General features: G+C 42.8%; 1 protein-coding gene across 2 annotated transcripts in view; it reads left to right on the forward strand.

The window, feature by feature from the left end:
* FGF14 (fibroblast growth factor 14) overlaps window positions 1-20,790 on the forward strand; it is a 685,099-nt gene that overhangs the window by 483,169 nt on the left and 181,140 nt on the right. For both annotated transcript variants that reach the window (XM_040336158.1, XM_040336159.1), the window contains exon 3: window positions 9,773-9,876. In XM_040336158.1, coding sequence (XP_040192092.1) covers window positions 9,773-9,876 — 104 coding nt within the window. The remainder of the gene's footprint in view (window positions 1-9,772; window positions 9,877-20,790) is intronic.

A 20,790-nucleotide genomic window follows, 5' to 3' on the forward strand; every position in this document is an offset into this window, starting at 1 on the left:
ATGCCATCAAACGCAGCCACTGTGCCATGCCATCAAACGCAGCCACTGTGCCATGCCATCAAACGCAGCCACTGTGCCATGCCATCAAACGCAGCCACTGTCCAATGCCATCAATTGTCACCTCTGTGCCATGCCATCAAACGCAGCCACTGTGCCATGCCATCAAACTCAGCCACTGTGCCATCAATTGTCACCACTGTGCTATGCCATCAAATGCAGCCACTGTGCCATGCCATCAAACGCAGCCACTGTGCCATCAATTGTCACCACTCTGCCATGCCATCAAATGCAGCCACTGTGCCATGCCATCAAACGCAGCCACTGTGCCATGCCATCAAACACAGCCACTGTGCCCATCAATTGTCGCCACTGTGCCCTTTGTCATCACTGTGCCAATTGTCACCACTGTGCCAATTATCGCCACTGTGCCCCAGTAATTATCGCCACTGTGCCCTGTAAAATGCTGCCCCCCGGCACTTACCTTTCTGGGGTCGGCCATCCTCCTTCCATCGATGTCTTCTCCTGCCCTCGATGATGCTTCAGCCAATTAGGTTACCGGTAACCAGAACCGGTGAACCTGATTGGCTGAGGCGCCTGTCAGTCTTATCCAAGGAACGCACCCCCCATGCGTCCTTGGATAAGTATTTGGAAGCTGATTGCAGCCTGGCTCGGATAGGCACTTCTACAGCCAACCAGCTGCCGTTATTCAGATGGCCAGCGCTCACCAGGGGGCCGGCCATCTGAATAGTCAGCGCAGCGGCGATTCATGCAATGCATGAATCTATGTATTGTATCAGTGGAGGTGCGGAAGCAGTCTGCCCACCCTTGGAAATCTGTGCCAGCCAACATATTCCCAAATATGTATGACTGGCTTGGCTAACTGTATATAGCCTATGGAGAGGGCAACACTGCAGACATCTTCATACAAGAAAGGGTTAAAGTACTGCACTTCCACAGAAATGTTTTTATGTTCTGCCACTTCTTATATCTAGGATACCATATATGAATATTCTGGTATTCTGCTTTTTATTTTTATTTTAGGATAATATGTATCATTTGTGCTGCACTTTTCACATATCATGGGTGCCGGATATTCTATACGCTACTTCAGAATAGAATAGAACAACAATTATATAATCCAGAGATTAAAAACCATATAGGGTGGGGGTTTAGGTAGAAACCTGGAACTCATTTCTGATTAGTTGCTATGGGATACTACAGTTTGCACATTCTCTTTCCCTTTGTGTTCTGAAATGAAAGGTCCCAGCAATATGCGGGACCAACATGGGATAGTTCAAAGGAGAAAGCACGCTGTGCAGTTCTCCTGCTGTGCATTTCTCGTTCCAGGTGTCATGCGATGCTGGGCAGCGGCGGCCGTGATTGGTGGACCAGGCGGAGCAGCTGATTGGCCGGTTCGAGCGGGAGGAAGCCCGCGCTGTAGGAGGCTATAAAGGGTCGCCAGCACGGCGGTCTCCTCAGCAGCCCTGTCAGCCAGCGTCGCAGCAGGTTAGTGCGGGCGCGTCTCTGCCTCAAAAAAAAAAAAAAAAAAAAGTATGAAGCGCCGCGCTGCTAATAGCAGGGAGGCTCTCCTGTGCCAGCTGCTGGAGAGGGCTGAAAGCAAGGGGGGTGAGGAGTGGCTGCGCCGCTGTCTTGGGGAGGATAGTGCTGCGGTACAGGCTACCCCCCCTCCCCCTGTGCAGAAGAAGAAAGGCTCAGCTGCGGTAAAGCAGCAGCCTGGTAAGAGAAAGAAAGGGGGTCAGTGTGCAGCTCCTTCTCCTCAGGTAACAGTCTTGAAGGAAGAAGTTGGAGCTGTGACAAGAAGAGCATCTCGTCAGCAGGAGTGCAGCGCTACTCACCTTACAGCTGTGGAGGAGAGCGAGCAGCCAGTGTCCCATGTTGGTGAGAATTCTTTATCTGATTTGTCTCAATTGTCAGTACTAGTTAATTCATTGTCTAATGTGTTACAACAGTTCCAAGGGGCACATGTTAGTGGTGCTGATAGAGTTCAAGGGGCACAGGGTTCTGGTGCATATGCTGAGAGGAATGTACATGTTAATACAGGTGCACAAGCTAGTGGTGCAGAGCAGAGTTTTCATGAGGCAGAATGCCAGAGAGCACAGGCAGCTGGTGCCAATTATGTTCAGGATGTCAGCAATGATTTTGTGACATATGACATGACATGTTTGGATGATGTAAATTCTGTTTGGCAAGAAGCAAGTGCTCCTGCTTTTCAAAGCACCAAGAAGCCGGTTCCAGTCAGGGGTACGGTTAACATTATTAACCCTGCGTTGCCTATCAGGCCGTCGGCTGGGACAGTAGGGGAGTTTTCCTTTAAAGAACCCCTCCCATGTGTGCTGTCCCCACTGGGCTTTCATTTGCCTAGGGCAGTTAAAGAGAAGATTTGGAGAGGAGAATTCGTTGACCTATTGTCATTATTGCCCTCCTCCAAGGAATTTTTAGTTAAAGCTGACAAGCAGGCCGGCGATAGGTCCGAGGAGGACAGGAGGCGGGCCGTGCCTAAAACATTTCAGAATTGGCTGCAAGCTTTCTGCATTTATGCTGCAGTGATGGGGGAACGTTTCCCCGGCAAGTGCTCCGGGCTATTCCAGCACTTGGACATTATAGCCGAAGCCTTCCGTCATTTCGGAGGCTCGGCTTGGTTCTCATACGATGAGAATTTTAGACAGAAATTAGCGGTCCACCCTTCGTTACACTGGGGGACAAAGGATGTAGGTTTGTGGTTAAACCTAATGTTGCCACCTAAACCTCAGTTTACCCCTAAGCCCCCGGCAAGTAGTCAGGGTAGTTTTCGCAAAGGTTTCTGCTTTGCCTTCAATGAAGGCCAGTGCAAGTTCCTTACAAACTGCCGTTATAGGCATGAATGTTCATACTGCAGCGGTTCTCACCCAGCCAGCAGATGTTTTCGCAAATCCGCCGCATCCTCTTTTCAGCCGGTCACTAAAGATAATCATGGGAAAAGCACCGACGCCGGTGAGGCTAGCCGTAATGCGACCATGGTTAGAGCGCTACCCAGACCGCAGGATGGCGGCTCTGCTAATTGAAGGATTCGAGGAGGGTTTTTTAGTCCCGACCTTTAAAGGTCCGGGTTGTACGATGGTAAGAAATTTACAATCTATTGATTGCCACTTGGAAATAGTTCATGAGAAAATATTTAAGGAGCTGGCTGAGGGTAGGATCGCGGGCCCTTTTCAGGTCCCCCCTTTCGAGAATTTTCGTCTATCTCCCCTGGGTATAGTCCCAAAGAAAGAGGCGGGAGCATATAGACTGATACATCATCTCTCCTACCCTCCTAAATTCTCCCTGAATGATGAAGTTTCTAACGTTTTAGCTCCAGTTTGTTACTCCTCATTCGATGAAGCTTTGGTCATCTTGAGGCGGATGGGTAAAGGTTCGCTGCTGGCGAAAGCCGACATCAAGGCAGCTTTTCGGTTATTGCCGGTCCATCCACAAGGTTTCAATTCCTTGGGTTTCCAATTCTCGGGTCAATTTTTCTTTGATAAAGCCATGCCCATGGGATTTTCGTTATCATGCTTTTACTTTGAAGCGTTTTCCACCTTTTTGCACTGGGTTCTAACACAGAAGTTTCCCCATGGTGCCGCCCTTCACTACCTAGACGATTTTTTAATTTTTGGAAGAGAAGGATCCTTGGAATGTGCTGAGACATTGCAAGTTTTCTTCGGTATTTGTGAGGAATTTGGAGTGCCCCTGGCACACGAAAAGACCTCTTTTCCCTCCACGACTATCGAATTCCTCGGTATTACCATAGATTCGATACGAATGGAGTTCAGATTACCTGAACAAAAATTACAGAAGCTCAAATCTTTGATCTCTTCATTTTTGTCTAGGAGGAAAGTGCTATTGAAGGAAGCCCAGTCACTACTGGGGCTTTTTGCGTTTGCCGCCAGGGTCATCCCTATGGCCAGGGTTTTCTCTAGAGGTTTTTCCTTTGCCATTAAAGGCCTTACTAACCCGCGGGCTCATGTCAGTTTATCAAAAGGGGTCAGAGAAGATCTTAAGGTTTGGGATGCTTTTTTAACAAACTTTAACGGTTCTACAGTATGGCAACAAGAGTTTATAGTAAGCAGTCAGATGAATTTCTTTACGGATGCGGCCGGATCTGTGGGCTTTGGTGCCTTCCTTAACGGTCACTGGTCCGCGGGCGTTTGGCACAGGGAGTGGTTGCAGGAGGACATTTTGCAAAACTTGGTCCTCCTGGAATTATTCCCTGTAGTAGTCTCAGTGGTAATATGGAAGGAGTTCTTTGAAAACAGGAGAATTCTGGTCCATACGGACAACAAAGGGGTCCTGTTTGCTATTAATGCCTTGTCTTCCAGATCTCAGCCAGTTGTTAAGCTTTTGCGTTTTTTGGTCCTGCACTGCATGCGCTATAATATTTGGCTTAAAGCTGAGCATATAGCAGGTATCCATAACAATATTGCCGATGCTTTGTCTCGCCAACAGTTCACAAAGTTTCGGGACCTGGCTCCGTCGGCGGATCGACAGGGAACCCCTTGCCCGGAATTCCTCTGGGGCTTGATATGGAGCTGATTTTCAGTAACCTGCGCAACTCTGTTTCAAGTAAGACATGGTCGGACTATAAGTTATCTTGGTCCAGATGGTGTTCTTTTTGCCAAGAGAGGGGTTCTGACCCCTTTAGTGTCACCCCGTTATTAGCTTTGACTTTTTTGTCTAATCTGATTCAGGCACAGATGTCCCCGGCGTCAGTGAGTAAGATCCTTGCAGGAGTTTCATTCTTTTTGAAGTTTTCTGGTTTACCAGCATTAACCTCTTTTTTCCAAGTAACTCAGGTACTGAAGGGTTTTAGGAGATCCAGGCCTGTCAGTGACGGCAGGCGTCCCATTTCGGTCGAAATGTTAATCGACCTCCTTGGATCACTTCGAGAAGTATGTTCATCTGAGTTTGAGGCCCTCTTGTTTCGTGCCGCCTTTTCAGTTGCATTTTTTGGTGCCCTCAGGGTGGGTGAATTTACAGCACTTAACAAGTCCTCTTCGGCTTTTCTCAGGTTCGATCATGTTTGTGTGCAGGACGGTTGTCTTTCTGTTTTCCTTTGCAGGTCTAAATCGCTCCCTGTTGGAAAGGGCTGTTGGTTCTCACTTGCTAGCTCTCCTAACAAGGTTTTATGCCCGGTTACGCAGGTCAAGAAATATCTGTTGGTACGTCCTATGTCCCAGGATTCATTTTTTGTGCATATGGATTCGTCCCCTCTTACCAGGTACCAGTTTTCTTCCGTTTTTAAGGCTTGTCTGAGTTTCCTGAACCTCTCTGGGTTGTGTTTTTCTTCACATTCTTTTAGAATTGGGGCGGCCACCGCAGCAAATTCGTTAGGTTTTTCGGAAAGCAGGTTAAAGTATGTAGGGCGTTGGAATAGTTCTAGGTATAAGTTATATGTTCGTCCGGAACTATTAATTTTATAATTTTCTTTTTCAGATCAAGGCAAGAAGGTGGTGTGGATAGTTGGCCATTCTTATATTTTTTGGGCCGCCAAGCATGCTGAATCAAGGCCCTACTCCACAAACCTAGGTCTAGACTCCTCATTTTCTTTGTTATGGTCGGGTGTTAGGGGTTTGAGATGGCGGAATGTGAAGGAACATCTAGTGTATTTGTCGGCCATGTGGCCATCACCTCAGATTTTAGTGCTTCATGCAGGTGCCAATGATTTAGGTAAATTGGGTACTTGGGAACTGATATGTGAAATAAAGAGGGATTTACACACTATGAGCCTCATGTTTCCAGGTTCTGTTTTGGCCTTTTCCGAAATGGTCCCAAGAATGCTATGGTCTCCACAGAGTGGTCTGTTTTACCTGGACAGAATTCGCAGAAGGCTTAACAGAACCATTCACAGTTTTCTGGTTTCATCTGGCGGAGTGTCGTTCCGCCATTCGGAACTAGAAGGATTTATCCCTGGCCTTTTCCGTAAGGACAATGTTCACTTGTCACCCATTGGCATTGACATTTTCAACATGGGTTTACAAAACCTGATTGAAGCAGCCACGGTGGTGGGGGGGCCTCAGCCGGCAGTTGCTCTGCCGCCATCGGCCGGTGGGGATTAGTCGTCCAGCTTTTGCTGGATGGACAACAGGTTATTCCCTTTGAGAGATTTATGACTATTTATTTATTTATTTAATTAAATTAATTTAACCCTTCCCCTATGGGTAACACCGTGGCCTTTTAATTTCCATTAATAAATATGTTGGATTATATTTGAGTGTGGAGTTTTTTATTCTGTAAATACCTTTGTGCTAGCCCATGAAAGGTCCCAGCAATATGCGGGACCAACATGGGATAGTTCAAAGGAGAAAGCACGCTGTGCAGTTCTCCTGCTGTGCATTTCTCGTTCCAGGTGTCATGCGATGCTGGGCAGCGGCGGCCGTGATTGGTGGACCAGGCGGAGCAGCTGATTGGCCGGTTCGAGCGGGAGGAAGCCCGCGCTGTAGGAGGCTATAAAGGGTCGCCAGCACGGCGGTCTCCTCAGCAGCCCTGTCAGCCAGCGTCGCCCACCCTCCCTCCCTATTCCCTGTCACGATGTTGTCCAAAAAGGGGGATTAGTCGTCCAGCTTTTGCTGGATGGACAACAGGTTATTCCCTTTGAGAGATTTATGACTATTTATTTATTTATTTAATTAAATTAATTTAACCCTTCCCCTATGGGTAACACCGTGGCCTTTTAATTTCCATTAATAAATATGTTGGATTATATTTGAGTGTGGAGTTTTTTATTCTGTAAATACCTTTGTGCTAGCCCATGTACCAGAAAGCATAGTACAATTATACTTTGTGACCAGTGTATATTTTAATAAAACCAAACCAATTTTTTTATTTTGCAGTAGGAACTATATCATAAAAAAAAGCATGTCTACTTTATTTCCTTTTGAAAATAAATGTCACCTTGTAATTAAAGAAACAGTGGTGCTTTGTTCACAAGCCAGATCACATCCCAAATAACATTAGTTAGTGTTACAAAAATTCCAATGTGGTCCATAAATATTTAGAAACTTGGAACATGCTTTTAGAGGTTCTGAAAATTAAATCTTGCTATTGCGGATGAAACGCATTTAACCCTTGACATGTCTGATTATCTCTACTCAAATGTGAGTGTTTTTAATCCCTTTATATTAAAGATGTTTTAAATATGCTGCACTTAGAGGGTGCCGTTCTCTTTCTTCTTATATACAAAGAGTCAGCTAAGCCAGTCATAACCGATAGGGATGAATTAGAGCAAGTCTGCGAGCCAGGCCTTCTCGTCCACATCACTCCTAAACCTTGTGGACAGCCTTCCCAGAAAAGTTGAAGCTGTTATAGCTGTAAAGGGTGGGCCAACTTAATATTCAACCCTACAGACTAAGACTGGGATGCCATTAAATTTCATGTGCGTGTAAAGGCAGGCGCCCTAATACTTTTGTTTAATATAGTGTATTATTTCTTGTTAACTTCGCTCCCAAAGTACTATAATTATGATCTAATTTTTCAAAATGTGGACTTTTTCATTTAGGCTTGTGTCACACCTAAACCAGCCGTGGATCGCACAGGAGCGATGTGCGTTTTTGTTCTTCGTTGCAGGGACGAATCAGGGCCAAATCTGTGCCTGAATTTGCTTTGCACCTGCTATGCACTGATTGCAGTTGCAATGACTTACATTGCAGAAATGTAATACAGGTGACCCCCCCGGGTTACAAGCAAGACAGGGTCTGTTGGTTAAGTTGAATTTGTTTACAAGTTGGAACATGTACATTTTTTAAGTATAGCTCCAGCCAAGAAAACAATTGTAAGCTTTTTGGATAGCATAGGGAAAGGTTAACACGCCTGTAATGTTTTTTTTTTTTTTCTGTCTGTGCCCCTGTTCAGAAGATTTCGCCTCACTTTCTGTCCCAATGACAATTGGATTTTGAAAATTTTAGGTTATTAGGGAAACAAGGATTGGTGATAAAACATCAGTGGAGACACCTTTTTCCCATAATAACTCTCAGGCCTCGTACACAGAAACTTTTTTTTTTTTTTTGCCGAGGAAACCGGTCGTGTGTACATTTTTCGTCGAGAAAACTGTCAAGGATCCCGTCGAGCCAAAAAGAGAGCATGTCTTATTTTTCCTCGAGGGGAATGGAGAAACTTGCCTTGTCGAGTTCCTCGACAGCCTAACAAGGAACTCAACGAGGAAAACTATGTGTTTCGCCTGTCGAGTTCCTCGGTCGTGTGTACAAGGCTTTACAGGAGAGAATTTCCCTTCCATGGGGTAGATTTCCTCTCACTTCCTGTTGTCTCCCTTCGTTTGTAAGTAGGAGTCGTTTGTAAGTCGGATGTTTGTAACTAGGGGACCGCCTGTAAATGCAAAATGTTGCTTTTAAAATATGGCTGCATGTATTATTTGTTTAACAAAAGGTAACACATGCCTTTAAATTGGAAGTTTAATAAATCCAGCTATACATTTTACTTCAACAACAGTGAAATAAATATGTATTGAAATCCTCTCCTTTTTTAAGAACAATCTGAAACCTGTAGAATGACTACATAGGAGTTTCTGTTTTGACATCACCTTTTGTTTTAAGTTGCAGTGTAAGCATTTCCCGCCTGTATTTTGGTCTTTGCTTTCATTTTATTGTTCTCTTTTATGTCTTGCTCATCTCTGTGTTTTTACTGCTCTCATTCTTGACATTCTTGAGCATATTGTCTCTGTTGTTTACACCTGAATGCTAATCTCAAACTTCTAGCCTTCTCTACTCACCTTACCATACCTTATCCAGCAGACTGCTATTGGTTTATGAGGGGTACAAATATGCTACAGTACTTGCACTAATCAGAATTTTTTTAAGTGACGCTCCAAGCATCACTTTGATTATCTTGCAGAGTAGGAGGCAAAGTCAAGCAAGTATATGCCTATATTTTTATATAGTTTACCTCACACAGAATCACTTACAGCAGGTGTACAGATAATTAGGGGGTTATTCACTAAAGGCAAATCCCCTTTGCACTACAAGTGCAAAGTGCACTGAAAGTGTACTTGGAAGTGCAGTTGCTGTAGATCCGAGGGGGACATGTAAGGAAAATAAAAAACGGCATTTTAGCTTGCACATGATTGGATGATAAAAATCAACAGAGCTTCCCCTCATTTCAGATCTACCCCTCAGATTTACAGCGACTGCACTTCCAAGTGCACTTTCAGTGCAATTTAAAGAGCACTTTGCACTTGTAGTTTGCACCTGTAGTGCAAAGTGGATTTGCCTTTCGTAAATACCCCTCATTGTATTGCCCAGGCTGTAAAACAAAAGTGGGTCCAGCAATCTTGGCAAGAACAAGGATATCTCTCTCAAAGTAAAAGAAAACCCTGCCTTTGAATGGGCAATATTTTTTAAGAGTACGATAGATTAGTGTCAATTTATATGATGATAGACACTTTACTACACATCCTTAAGTGTTGGTCCACCTAAAAGTAATATTTTGGCAATTTACTATGTAAAACATTTTGTTAAATGCCTAGTAATAGAAAAGCTAGCTGCAAGCAGGAGTGCACATTCGATACTTAAAAATCATCAGTGGGCGTTTAAAACTCCATTAAAAAAAAACATAATCAGCTCAACAAAAGAAATACAAACATAAGTCAGCTTTCTAAATTTGACAAAGACCTGTGTTTGTATGATATCACTATTGTTTGCATTGCCATATTATTATAAATGTTTGCATGTAATTCATTCAGTAGCAAAGAATGGATAACTTTACTGAATGCCCTTTTATTTTATAGCATTGTTCAACCTCATACCAGTGGGTCTTCGTGTTGTTGCAATCCAAGGCGTAAAAACGGGGTTATATATTGCAATGAATGGAGAAGGTTTCCTGTACACATCAGTGAGTACTGTTTTGCTTGATGGTGTTTCAAGATAGGGAAATATATTGGTGTTATTTTTAGATTTTTTTGCTACCATGTATTTTGCATTGCGTTTTGGTGGAAACATAATGCTAAAATGAGGTAAAATAGGGCATAATAGAGAACAACTATTTTCAGGAGATGTGATTTATACTATATCTTTTTTTAAATTTTGAGTATTGAATAAAACGGACCTAAATTTCAATGTTAACCTAAAAAAATTGCTAACAGTTTTGCTAGGAATGATAAATAAGAAGTAATAGAGGGGCTTAAAGATAATGTTGCTCTGGTCTTCCTCCTGTTCCACTCTTGTTACCATAGTCAAATGATTTTTTACTGAGGGGCATGAGCACTGAGGCCCGGATTCACGTAGAAGCGCGTATCTTTGTGCGGGCGTAACGTATCCTATTTACGTTGCACCTCCGCAACTTTGACAGGCAAGTGCCGTATTCTGAAACCAAAGTTGCGGCAGCGTAAATAGGCCGGCGTAAGCCCGCCTAATTCAAATGTGGTAGATGTGGGCGTGTGTTATGTACATTTAATGTGACCCCGCGTAAATGCCGCTTTTTACGAACGGCGCATGCGCCGTCCGTGAAAGTATCCCAGTGCGCATGCTCCAAATTAACCTGCAAAAAGCCAATGCTTTCGACGTGAAAGTAAATGACGCCCAGCCCTATTCGCGAACGACTTGCGCAAACGATGTAAAATTTTCAAAATTCAATGCGGGAACGACGTCCATACTTAACATTGGTACGCCTCATGTATGCCTCATATAGCAGGAGTAACTTTACGCCGGGAAAAGTCTAACATAAATGGCGTATCTGTACTGCATCGGCTGGGCGTATGTTCGTGAATTGGCGTATCTAGCTGATTTACATATTTCTAGGCGTAAATCAGCATACACGCCCCTAGCGGCCAGCGTAAATATGCAGTTAAGATACGACGGCGTAAGAGACTTACGCCGGTCGGATCTAATACAAATCTATGCGTAACTGATTCTAAGAATCAGGCGCATAGATACGACGGCTCGGACTCAGAGTTACGACGGCGTATCTTGAGCTACGCCGGCGTAACTCGTACGAGAATCCGGGCCTGAGAGTCCTGATGCCCAGTCTGCAGCTAAAGGCCACATGCCTTTGGTATTTGTTGTGTGGACCTTGAGGGTTGATTTACTAACGGCAAATAGGTTATTCACTTTAAAAAGGAATTTTCCCCCTAGCTTAGTGAATGTGGTGAAAATTTACTTTGCAAAGAATTTCCAGTCACATGCATGGAAATAGGAAAACAAAAAACTGTATTTTGCTTGCACATAATGGATGATGGAAGTTAGCAGAGTTTCCCCTCATTCACTAAGCTAAGAGAAAATACCCTTGCAAAGTGAAAACTTCCTTGTAAAGGGGAAAACACCCTATTCGCCTTTTCTGAATCAACCCCCAGCAATCTGTAGTTGGAGTGGCAGCATAGATCCCTAAAGATAAGAATGATCTATACTAGCCTTATCTAACATGTTCCCAGTCTCCCACTGTCTTTTGTAGCACGTCTGCAATATCTGGCCATCATGTTCTGTTGTATGTAAGCAGTCACTCCAGCATTACAAGTACTAAACATTATTTGTGCAGTCATTTGATGATGATAGGGACCACGGTTGATGCCCTCTATACCTCATAAGTTGCTGACCACTGAGCTGGATTGATCCTTAATCCTTCTCTTCGGCACAAATCATGTGACCAAATGCCTAGGCTTTTGGACACATAACTGGCACAACAGGGTGACATGAGCAGAATTTTGTTAGCCCCTCTATTACTGTGAGTGTATCCACTCCATGAATGCAGCTGAAAGGAAAAAAAAATTGTGTGAGGAATAAATAAGTTGCCATTGCTGACCTCCTTCTAAAAATGCTAGTTGCCTGGCTGTCACATTTATTGATTTCTGGCTTACTGATTTCAAAATGGTTTGCGGATCTGGTGTTCTGATGTACTTGCTATGTTATTGTTCCAGGTCTGTGACTTTAACTAGAAGCAGACATACAGCTGGCATTATCAGAGCATGTCGGTAATGGCAGCCTAGCCATTTTCTGTGAACCAGATCATGTAACATAGTTTTTAAGTTTACATTTCAGGAAGGGTCCACCTGATATGATTGTATTTTAAATTACAGAAATATTGAAACTTTGTTATGCAAATATTTTTAGCTTGATGCAATATACACTTGTTGAATTTGTTTCCTATAATCCACATTTATTGTTTGTTTTTGATTGTATGATGTCACCTAGGACAGTGTTTCTCAACTCCAGTCCTCAAGGCGCCCAAACAGGTCATGTTTTCAGGCTTTCCATTATTTTGCACATGTGATTTGATTGGTTTCACTGCCTTTTTAATTACCACAGCCATTTCATCTGAGGGAAATCCTGAAAACATGAACTGTTGGGGCGCCTTGAGGACTGGAGTTGAGAAACACTGACCTAGGACATAAAAAAAAAAAAGAATTAACCAAGGGTTATCAAATAAAACATTTGTATGCAAAATATTGAAGGATTGCCTAAATGTAATTTTTTTATAGCATAATCCTATCTGTATGCTTGGAGCCTACCTGTCGATATGCACAGCAGACATCTCTGGCCTCTGAGCTTATCTCAGGAGAAACATCACCTACTGATTGACAAAATATTCAACCAAAAGATTTATGTATTTAATGTGTACTGAATATTGTGGTTTCCCATCTTGGTTGTCAGAAGGGTTAATTGATAAGTATTTTTGTGGTTACCTTTCAAACTGTGGATATAGCAAAGTACTGTACCTCTGGGTTTCATTAGGTAGTAGTAGACATGTCATACATTGCATAAATATAACCAGGGCCGATCCTAGGCAGGGTGCATTGCACCCAGGCGCCTGCAGAGGTGGGGGTGCCGAACATCTAACCGACTCTCTAACAGAAGCCCTCTCTGTGTCCATCATAGAGGCCCCCCTCCAGGTCCCAATAAAGTACTCTGCTTCTCTTCCTGTATTTTGTTTATTGTTAATAGATGTAAGGATCCCAGGTTAATGAAGACTTTGTGGGGGAGCATCTCTGTGGTTGAGTCATTGCCATAGAAACATTTGTAAAGGGGAGGGGTTAGTAAAATTACAACGCCCATGTGGGGGCGCCAGACATTTTTCTGCACCCAGGCACCTGTGACCCTAGGATCGGCCCTGAATATAACATTATTACAGCATAAATTTTCATGTACCGTAATTATCTTTTTTTAAAGAGCTGGTAAGCACAATTTAAAAAAAGGTGTTTATAATATTTATGAATAAATGACAAATTTTTCAGAGGTAATCAGAGCTGAAGATACTTAAATTGTACCTATAGCTATTTTTAAATGTTTTGAACAGAAAAGGGAAAGGTTAGATTAATGTTTATGTCCCTGTTGGGGATATTTGCCCTCTCTTCTTGTCCTGGTGACAATCAAGGCTGAAAATTATGCAAAATGTAATATTTTATTTTGTCACCAGAACAGTACTAGAGGGAAATCCTCTTCACTTCCTATTGCGTTTCAAGACATGTAGTGAAATAAAATCTCTCCATGGGACCCAGAAAAAAAAAACTTAAAGTCATTAACCATCTCTCTATCTATAAAAATTCAGTGGTTGCCATCACACACATATCGGAGATATAAAAATGGGCCCGTATGCGCAGCAAAGTCTGTAGTACATATACTCCAAAAGAGAGAGTGGCACACATGGGTCTTGGAAGGTGAATATACAGTGATTTTATTTAATGAGGCATGAGCTTGTCTTCCTCCGGACCATCCTGAGGAAGACCAGCTTGTGCGTCTTCGAAAAGTTGAAATAAAATCTTCACTGTGTGTTCACCTTCCACCAAGACCCGTGAGTGCTGCTCTCTCTTTTGGATTATATATATATATATATATATATATATATATATATATATATATATATATATATATATATGCTAATTCACATACTGTCCTCTAACCATAGAAAATAGAACCAGTAGCTTATATTTTCTAAATTGATATAAATTGAGGGTATCTTAAGATTCCTACGTAAACTGGTATTTTACATGCATTGTAATTACATTTTAATAGACTTTTACAGCATTTTAAATAATAACACATGAATATGACAGAAATAAAACAAAAGCTGAAACACAATATGTACAAAAATGGGTTTATGTAATAATATAATACAAATAGCAGTAATACATTGAAATGTATAGTAACGAGAAAGCATCAAACCTAGATGGCTGAAAAATGTTTGCTTGGCCGTAGTTAGATCAGAGGATTTGGAAACCCTAAACCCATCACATCAGTAAAAAAAACGTTGCAAAGTTGCTATATACTGTATGTAGGGGAACAAGGATTTACGATGGGTCACAAGGATGTCTTTGGATGGTTTGTCTCTTTTTCCTTTGCCTTGCCAAGCTCTATAGAGTAACACATTTTATAGTGTGTACATTAGGTGATGCATCATATTTCACAACCTTTGGATTTATGATGTTGTGTTTGTGGAAAAATAAACTGCTACAATTGATCATGTAATTACTTTAGAGGCCCCCAAGTAACCGGTGTTCTCAATATATGTGACAACCTTTCACAAGATAAGTTCAGGGAAAAAGACGATTGGTGCCAACAGAAAAATGAAACTATGTTATATTGTGGCACTTTGAGACTTTTAAATGATGTGATCTGGATGACTTATGGTTGCTACCAAAAGAGAGCAGTATTAATCTGCACATAGACAAGTAAGTGTTTTGGGAAAAGGAAAAATGAAGTTCAGAGGAACAGATTTTTCTACAGCCAACAGTTTTTTATCATATACATTAATGCAGCACTTTCGTCTGTAGCAAGGTGCCTATTTACTCACTGTGATCTTATGCAGGAGCAGGACCCATTAACTACTTTTTCTGAAAACTCACTGGTTTCCTGAACAGGCCCGGGGAAGATATGTTTCTTTTGCTTCCCTCCTTCAGTAGCTCACAGAGGGGACATCTATTGAGTCAGAGTAGCTGGGCAAGTAATATGCAGTCAGATTGGAGGCCCTCCACTGTCAGAACAGTGGCTGGACTGCTGCTTCACCAGGATACGCAGCTACTGTGGGGAGCACCTCCCCAATGCAACCAGAGCACTCTAACTCCAACGGGGTGACCCTTTATCCTTGGGCCTTGGATCCCTCCAAATGTTTGTCTGCATTATCAAAGCTATTCTAGACTTCACTGAGGAATGCTTCACGAGGAAAGGTGCAAGTAGCAGTTTGTTGTTTTCCTAACTGTTCTGAACTGAAGTTTTGATTCTGAGCTAGACTTTCTTAAACAGTCTTTTTGAGATTCTGCTATATACCGTAGTCATATGTTACCCTGACTAAGCCACAGACATTGCTGTGAAGAGTCCATGCTTTTGCAGCCTTCATAACCAGTTTTGTATTATTGTGCAGTGTATGAATCCTGTTTGCCATTCGAAACCTGTTTTGCATGATTGCTTCTAACTTTAAACCTGTGTAATATATGTCAAATACAGGGCTGGATTTACATCTCAGGAGCCTATAGGCAGAGAATACTGAAGCCCCACCCTAACTCTTCTACTACCCCTATACCCACCTCTCCTCTCCACATTCCCATTCTACCATATCCATGACTCACCCCCTTCTCTTCACATACCCCTTCTACTATGTCCACCACCTCCTCTCCACCCACCTATCCTCTCTATATCCCCCTTCTACTGCCCCTATACCTACCTCTTCTCATACCCCTTCTACTAACGCTTTACCCACCTTTCCTTATACCACTACTACTTCTGCCCTACTGCCCCTATACCCACCTCTCCACATACCCCTACTACTGCCCCTATACCCACCTCTCCTTGTACCCCTTCTATTACCCCTACACCTACCTACCTCTCTGTTCCACATACCCATTCTACCATTCCCTTATTTCTCCATTACTCTCTTCTTCTCTCCATATTTCTCCACTTTTAGTCCTCACACTCTATTTCCTCCTCCTCATTCATTGCTGGCAGCCCTATGCTAGCCCCCTCACATGTTATGTTTACCCGCCCTCTCATATGACAGTTGCCATTACGGTGTTTCCTCAGCTCCTCCATTCCTATACAGCACCCCGGGACTCTTCCCTCTTACACAGCCCTCCACTTTTCCTCCCCCTCCTGCTCGTCCCTGGTATCCCTCCCACTGCACAGCACTTTCGGTCTGGCCACTGGCCTCGCTTCCCTCCCCATGGGATTGCATGGGGAGCCTTCCAGCAGGTGGGCCAGCTACAACAATGCTCCCTGCATCCTTGAATCATGTGCCTGTGCCACTATTGCCCTCCCCAGGCTAGTTTTGAGCCGGCAGTGCGGTCAGTAAATGATGAGGTCGGACCGGCGCACCAACGCCAGAGGGGTTACATCGTCATGGTCGTATTTCACTTCCTACTTAATAGTGTAACCCTTCTGCCATGTCCCCCGCACCCCATTGCGACTCCACTGGTGGATGCCCCTCTATGAAGGGTGCCTGTATGATCACAGTGCATAATGAGAAATCCGGCCCTGGTCAAGTTGGTTATTAACGGTCTCATTAGTCGCCCAGTTACCTGTCAAGTACTACACGATAGATATGTATACACACAAGCATAAATTAAGATGAATTTCAGATTTCTTTATAAAATATGTATTGTATTGACACCAATGTGTATATGTATAAAAATTATAGTCCTGTTTTTGTAATATTAAAGCGTCACTCGACTCCAAATGTGGTGTTTGTTCCCATAACAACCCCCTCCCCCGCTATCACAGATGTGTGTTTTTCTCTACTTGTGTTTTTTTTCTCTTTACTTCTGGCCCATCCCTGCCGCTTTGCTGGCCTAATCCAGAATGGCACGTCTCTGGCCCAGCAGCCTTTTTGGATACTCATGCCATATATTCCAGGAGGCTGCAGGGACCAGATACATAGAGAGTCTGGGGGATGGAACCTGGGCTATGTCACCTGAACCGCAGTGGGGCAGTGCTGGTTTTACTGTGTGGGTGAGTGTGTATTTTGATGATAACCTGGCAATACAGGTAAGAGGGAGAAAAAATATAGGGGAAGTTAAGTACTGCTTTGAGGTGTCATATGCATTATATACATGTGTCAAAACCTTTAAACCCTTTGTTTCCAAAGTACAAAAATCATGTAAGGTTGGTGGTATGATTCAATAAAGAAAGGAACTCAGTGAGGCATTCAGTTTGGCCTTGTTGCTCTAAAATAATTGTGGACACATTTCTATTTTTCCCCTGCACAAGCCCTCCCCTTATCCAGGAAAACACTGTGCATTCTTTAATGTGGTTACCTTTATCAGACTACTAATGGATTGCTATATAAAAACAGTTTTGTTCTAGTATTCTCTGGTAAAGTTCTGAATCATCTGTCTGACTTTGAATGTAATACACTGAGCTTTTACTACAATTTCAAAGAAATGCTTTCCTATGTCACCCCCACTCTACCCAGTAAATCATTTATTTCCATATGGGGGGTACACTGTACATGGCAGAAATATAGTTTCATTTGGATGGAACTGGAAGCCTTTACATGCCATTGGTGTGTTCTAAACATCATTGGTTATATCTGCATCTAAATGTAATAGACATATTGGTTTTCTAGGTACTGAATGTTTGTTACTTTAATTAACTTTCCATACTATACTTGTATATATGGAAAAGTTATTCTGCCATATTAGAGGGGGGGCAAAGGTGGGGAAGGTATATATTGAAGGGTAATCTCCAAGTTGGCACTCCAACATGTTGAAAGCAACGAGGATGTGGCATTTCCCTGGACTGATATTTAGTCTTGTCACCTGCCAGATTTGTATATACCTAGTGAGATTACCCAGCGTTAAAAAAAATATGAAAAACACACTAGTTGCTATGGCACTCCTCTGGACCTAGAAATTTGGGTGCAGGTACCTTAATATTGGTGTTCCTGGAAGATGAAAGAAACAAGACACCAACATGAAATTCAGCTTTACAGTTATACAAAACCAGATAACCAATTTTAGACTGTGCTTGCCTTTTACCACCAAGAATCGGAAATCAGTAGAACAATGTTATCAGACATGGGGCACCATGCCAAGGGAACGATAAAGTTGAAGTTTATTCTGCTTATATTTTGCCTTCCCTGGCTCCTCCCTTCCACACTTAACAGCATGCTAATGCATTGTTTAAATACAACCTTTTTGTTTTCATTACATACAAAGGATAAGTTCGTCTTTTTTTTTTTTGAATCAAAGAGCTTTTATTTGAGCAAAATAACAACGTACAGGGCATACAGATAGCATACGGGTACAGTACATGTCCGGTGGTTACAGATAGAATACAGGTACAGGAGTGTCTACGATAGGTACACTGAACATAGGTGACATGGAACGCAACAATATTTAAACCCAATTGCCCCGGAATGTAGATACATTGCAGCAGAGTTAACTGTCAGGCCACCCGCGCCCCTCCCAGTCTCCCACTCCCCTCCATACGACCGGAGACCCCCCGAACATTTTATTTTTATCTCTCCTGAGTGCAGGTTGCAGAGGAGTTCAGCCACTTCCCCCAAATTTTTTCATACTTGGCCGGACAGCCCCTATGTGAGTAGACCAGTTTCTTGTACGGCAGTACACTGTTGACCTCTGCCAGCCAATGGGACAGTTCTGGGGGTTCCGGCCTCATCCACACCCGTGCTATGACCTTTCGGGCTATAAAAAGTGTCTCATGTAGGAACACTGTAAGGGATTTATTTATGCCGACATCCGGGAAGATTCCCAGCAGGCATGGTTTGGGCTGTAGATTGATAGGGGACCCCATTTTGTCATGGAGGAATTTTACCACCTGTTCCCAGAAGGCCTGGACCTTAGTGCACTGCCAAATTAAGTGGAAGAAGGTGCCCATATCCTGAGTACACATCGGACACGTAGCAGGGGAGTCCCTCTTGTACCTGGAGATCCTTAGAGGTGTAAGGTATGCTTTATTCACGATAAAGGTTTGCGTAAGGCGGTCTGACAATTTCGGGGATACAAGTTTGCAAGCGTCTAGAGCGTCGCTCCATTCGTCGATAAGTTCGTCTTTTAATAAAAAATAAATGCATATGTTTTTTGAGGGTAAAAAGGGCATTTTTATTGGGAGCCTGGAAAGCATTGCACCCACTATCAGCAGATTGTGCGTGCAATGCAGGGCTCTTGCAGACTCTGTGTGGCAGTTAGGCTTCATGTACTTGGGACGTTTTAAAACCTCTCCTGAATGATGGAATTTGACAGCTAGTAACCAACATTTAAAAACGTCCGTTGTGCCGTGTTTACATGCCGCATTTGTGTTTAGAAGCGTTTTTTGCATTAAAAATTGTCAGAAATGTATCTCCATTATAAACTAAACGTTTACATGCATTTACAAGCTGTTACAAGCATTTGGCTTTTCAAATGCCCCTTAACATCCGTCCTGAATGTTTTCCAAAAAATGCTTCTAACCTCAACTGCCTGGCAACGACTATAAACAGATTCAGTGTACATGTACTCATAATATAACATAGAGGAGAGTTCAGGGGCAGCTGAAAAAAACATCCAACTGCTCCTAAATGTCGGTTTACAAGCAGCAGTGTACATTAAGGCCCATGCACATGGGACGCCGGTGCAAACTCTGCTAAACTCACATTTTTAAGGCTTCATGCACACTGGACGTTAAAATAATGTTATAAAAACGCCAGTAGCTTTGCAGTGAGTTTTTCAACTTTTTTCAGCTTTTTTCAAAGTTGTTTCAATAGCGTTTTTAGCGTTTATTAGCGTTTTTTAGCGTTTTTTTGTTGAAGATTTTATTTTTATTTTTTCAATTGATCAAAAACGTTAAACGCTGGTGATTGACGTTTTTGAGCGTTTATCGATGTTTATCAGCGTTTATCAGCGTTAGAGCGTTTTTACAGCTGAAAAACATCTCTCAGAACCCACTAGTTTTTTTTTTTTACTGCTCAAAAACGCCACTGCCCAAAACTGCTGATAACAGCCTATGTGTGCATGGACACATAGGATAACATGATGGAGAGTTTATTGACTGTAGAAAAAAACGTCTACTGCCAAAAACAGCTGCTGTAAAAACGTCCAAAAACTTCCAGTGTGCATGAGGCCTGAATGTGTTCAGGGGCAGTTGAAAAAGCTGTCCTACTGCCTCTGTCGGGAAAACCGGTCGTGTATGTTTGCCCGAGGGGAAAAAAACGCGTATGCTCAGAATCAAGTATGAGACAGGAGTGCTCGTTCTGGTAAAACGGACTGAATATCGCAAATCGTCTCTCACCAAACTTTTACTAACACGAGGATCAGCAAAAGCAGCCCAAAGAGTGGCGCAGTTTTAATGGAACTTCCCCTTTATTGTCCTGTCGTACGTGTTGTACGTCACTGCGCTTTGGACGGGCGGTATTTGGCCTGAACGTGTGTATGCAAGGCAGGCTTGAGAGGAATCCCGTAGGGAAAAACGTCAGTTTTTTTCATGCCGAGAAAAACGGTCCTGTGTACGAGGCATAAGAGCAAAGATCCACGAACTATCACAGTCCTCAACAGCACTGTAGTAGTTCATTGAGAACTACAGGCTGAGAGCCACAAAGGCTGTCGGACCTTGTCGTTTTCCATTCACAGAACACTGTTAATAGATGACGTGGCTGGGCAGTTGCTATTATTTTTTATTTGATATTAATTTTATTATAATGCCTATGTTTATAAGCCTTCTATATCTTATGTTACTGTATCTTGTAAGGTCTTTTAAAGTGGTAGTAAACTGACAATCAAGACTATTGCCCATGATAAGCACTGTGCTAAACTTGTCACTGTCTTCACTGTCTTTTTTAACGTGCTCACTTGCGCCATTTAGTTGATTTAGCCCGATATTCAATTTGGTAACG

Source organism: Rana temporaria, chromosome 2, assembly GCF_905171775.1.
Source record: "Rana temporaria chromosome 2, aRanTem1.1, whole genome shotgun sequence".
Lineage (NCBI taxonomy): Eukaryota > Metazoa > Chordata > Amphibia > Anura > Ranidae > Rana > Rana temporaria.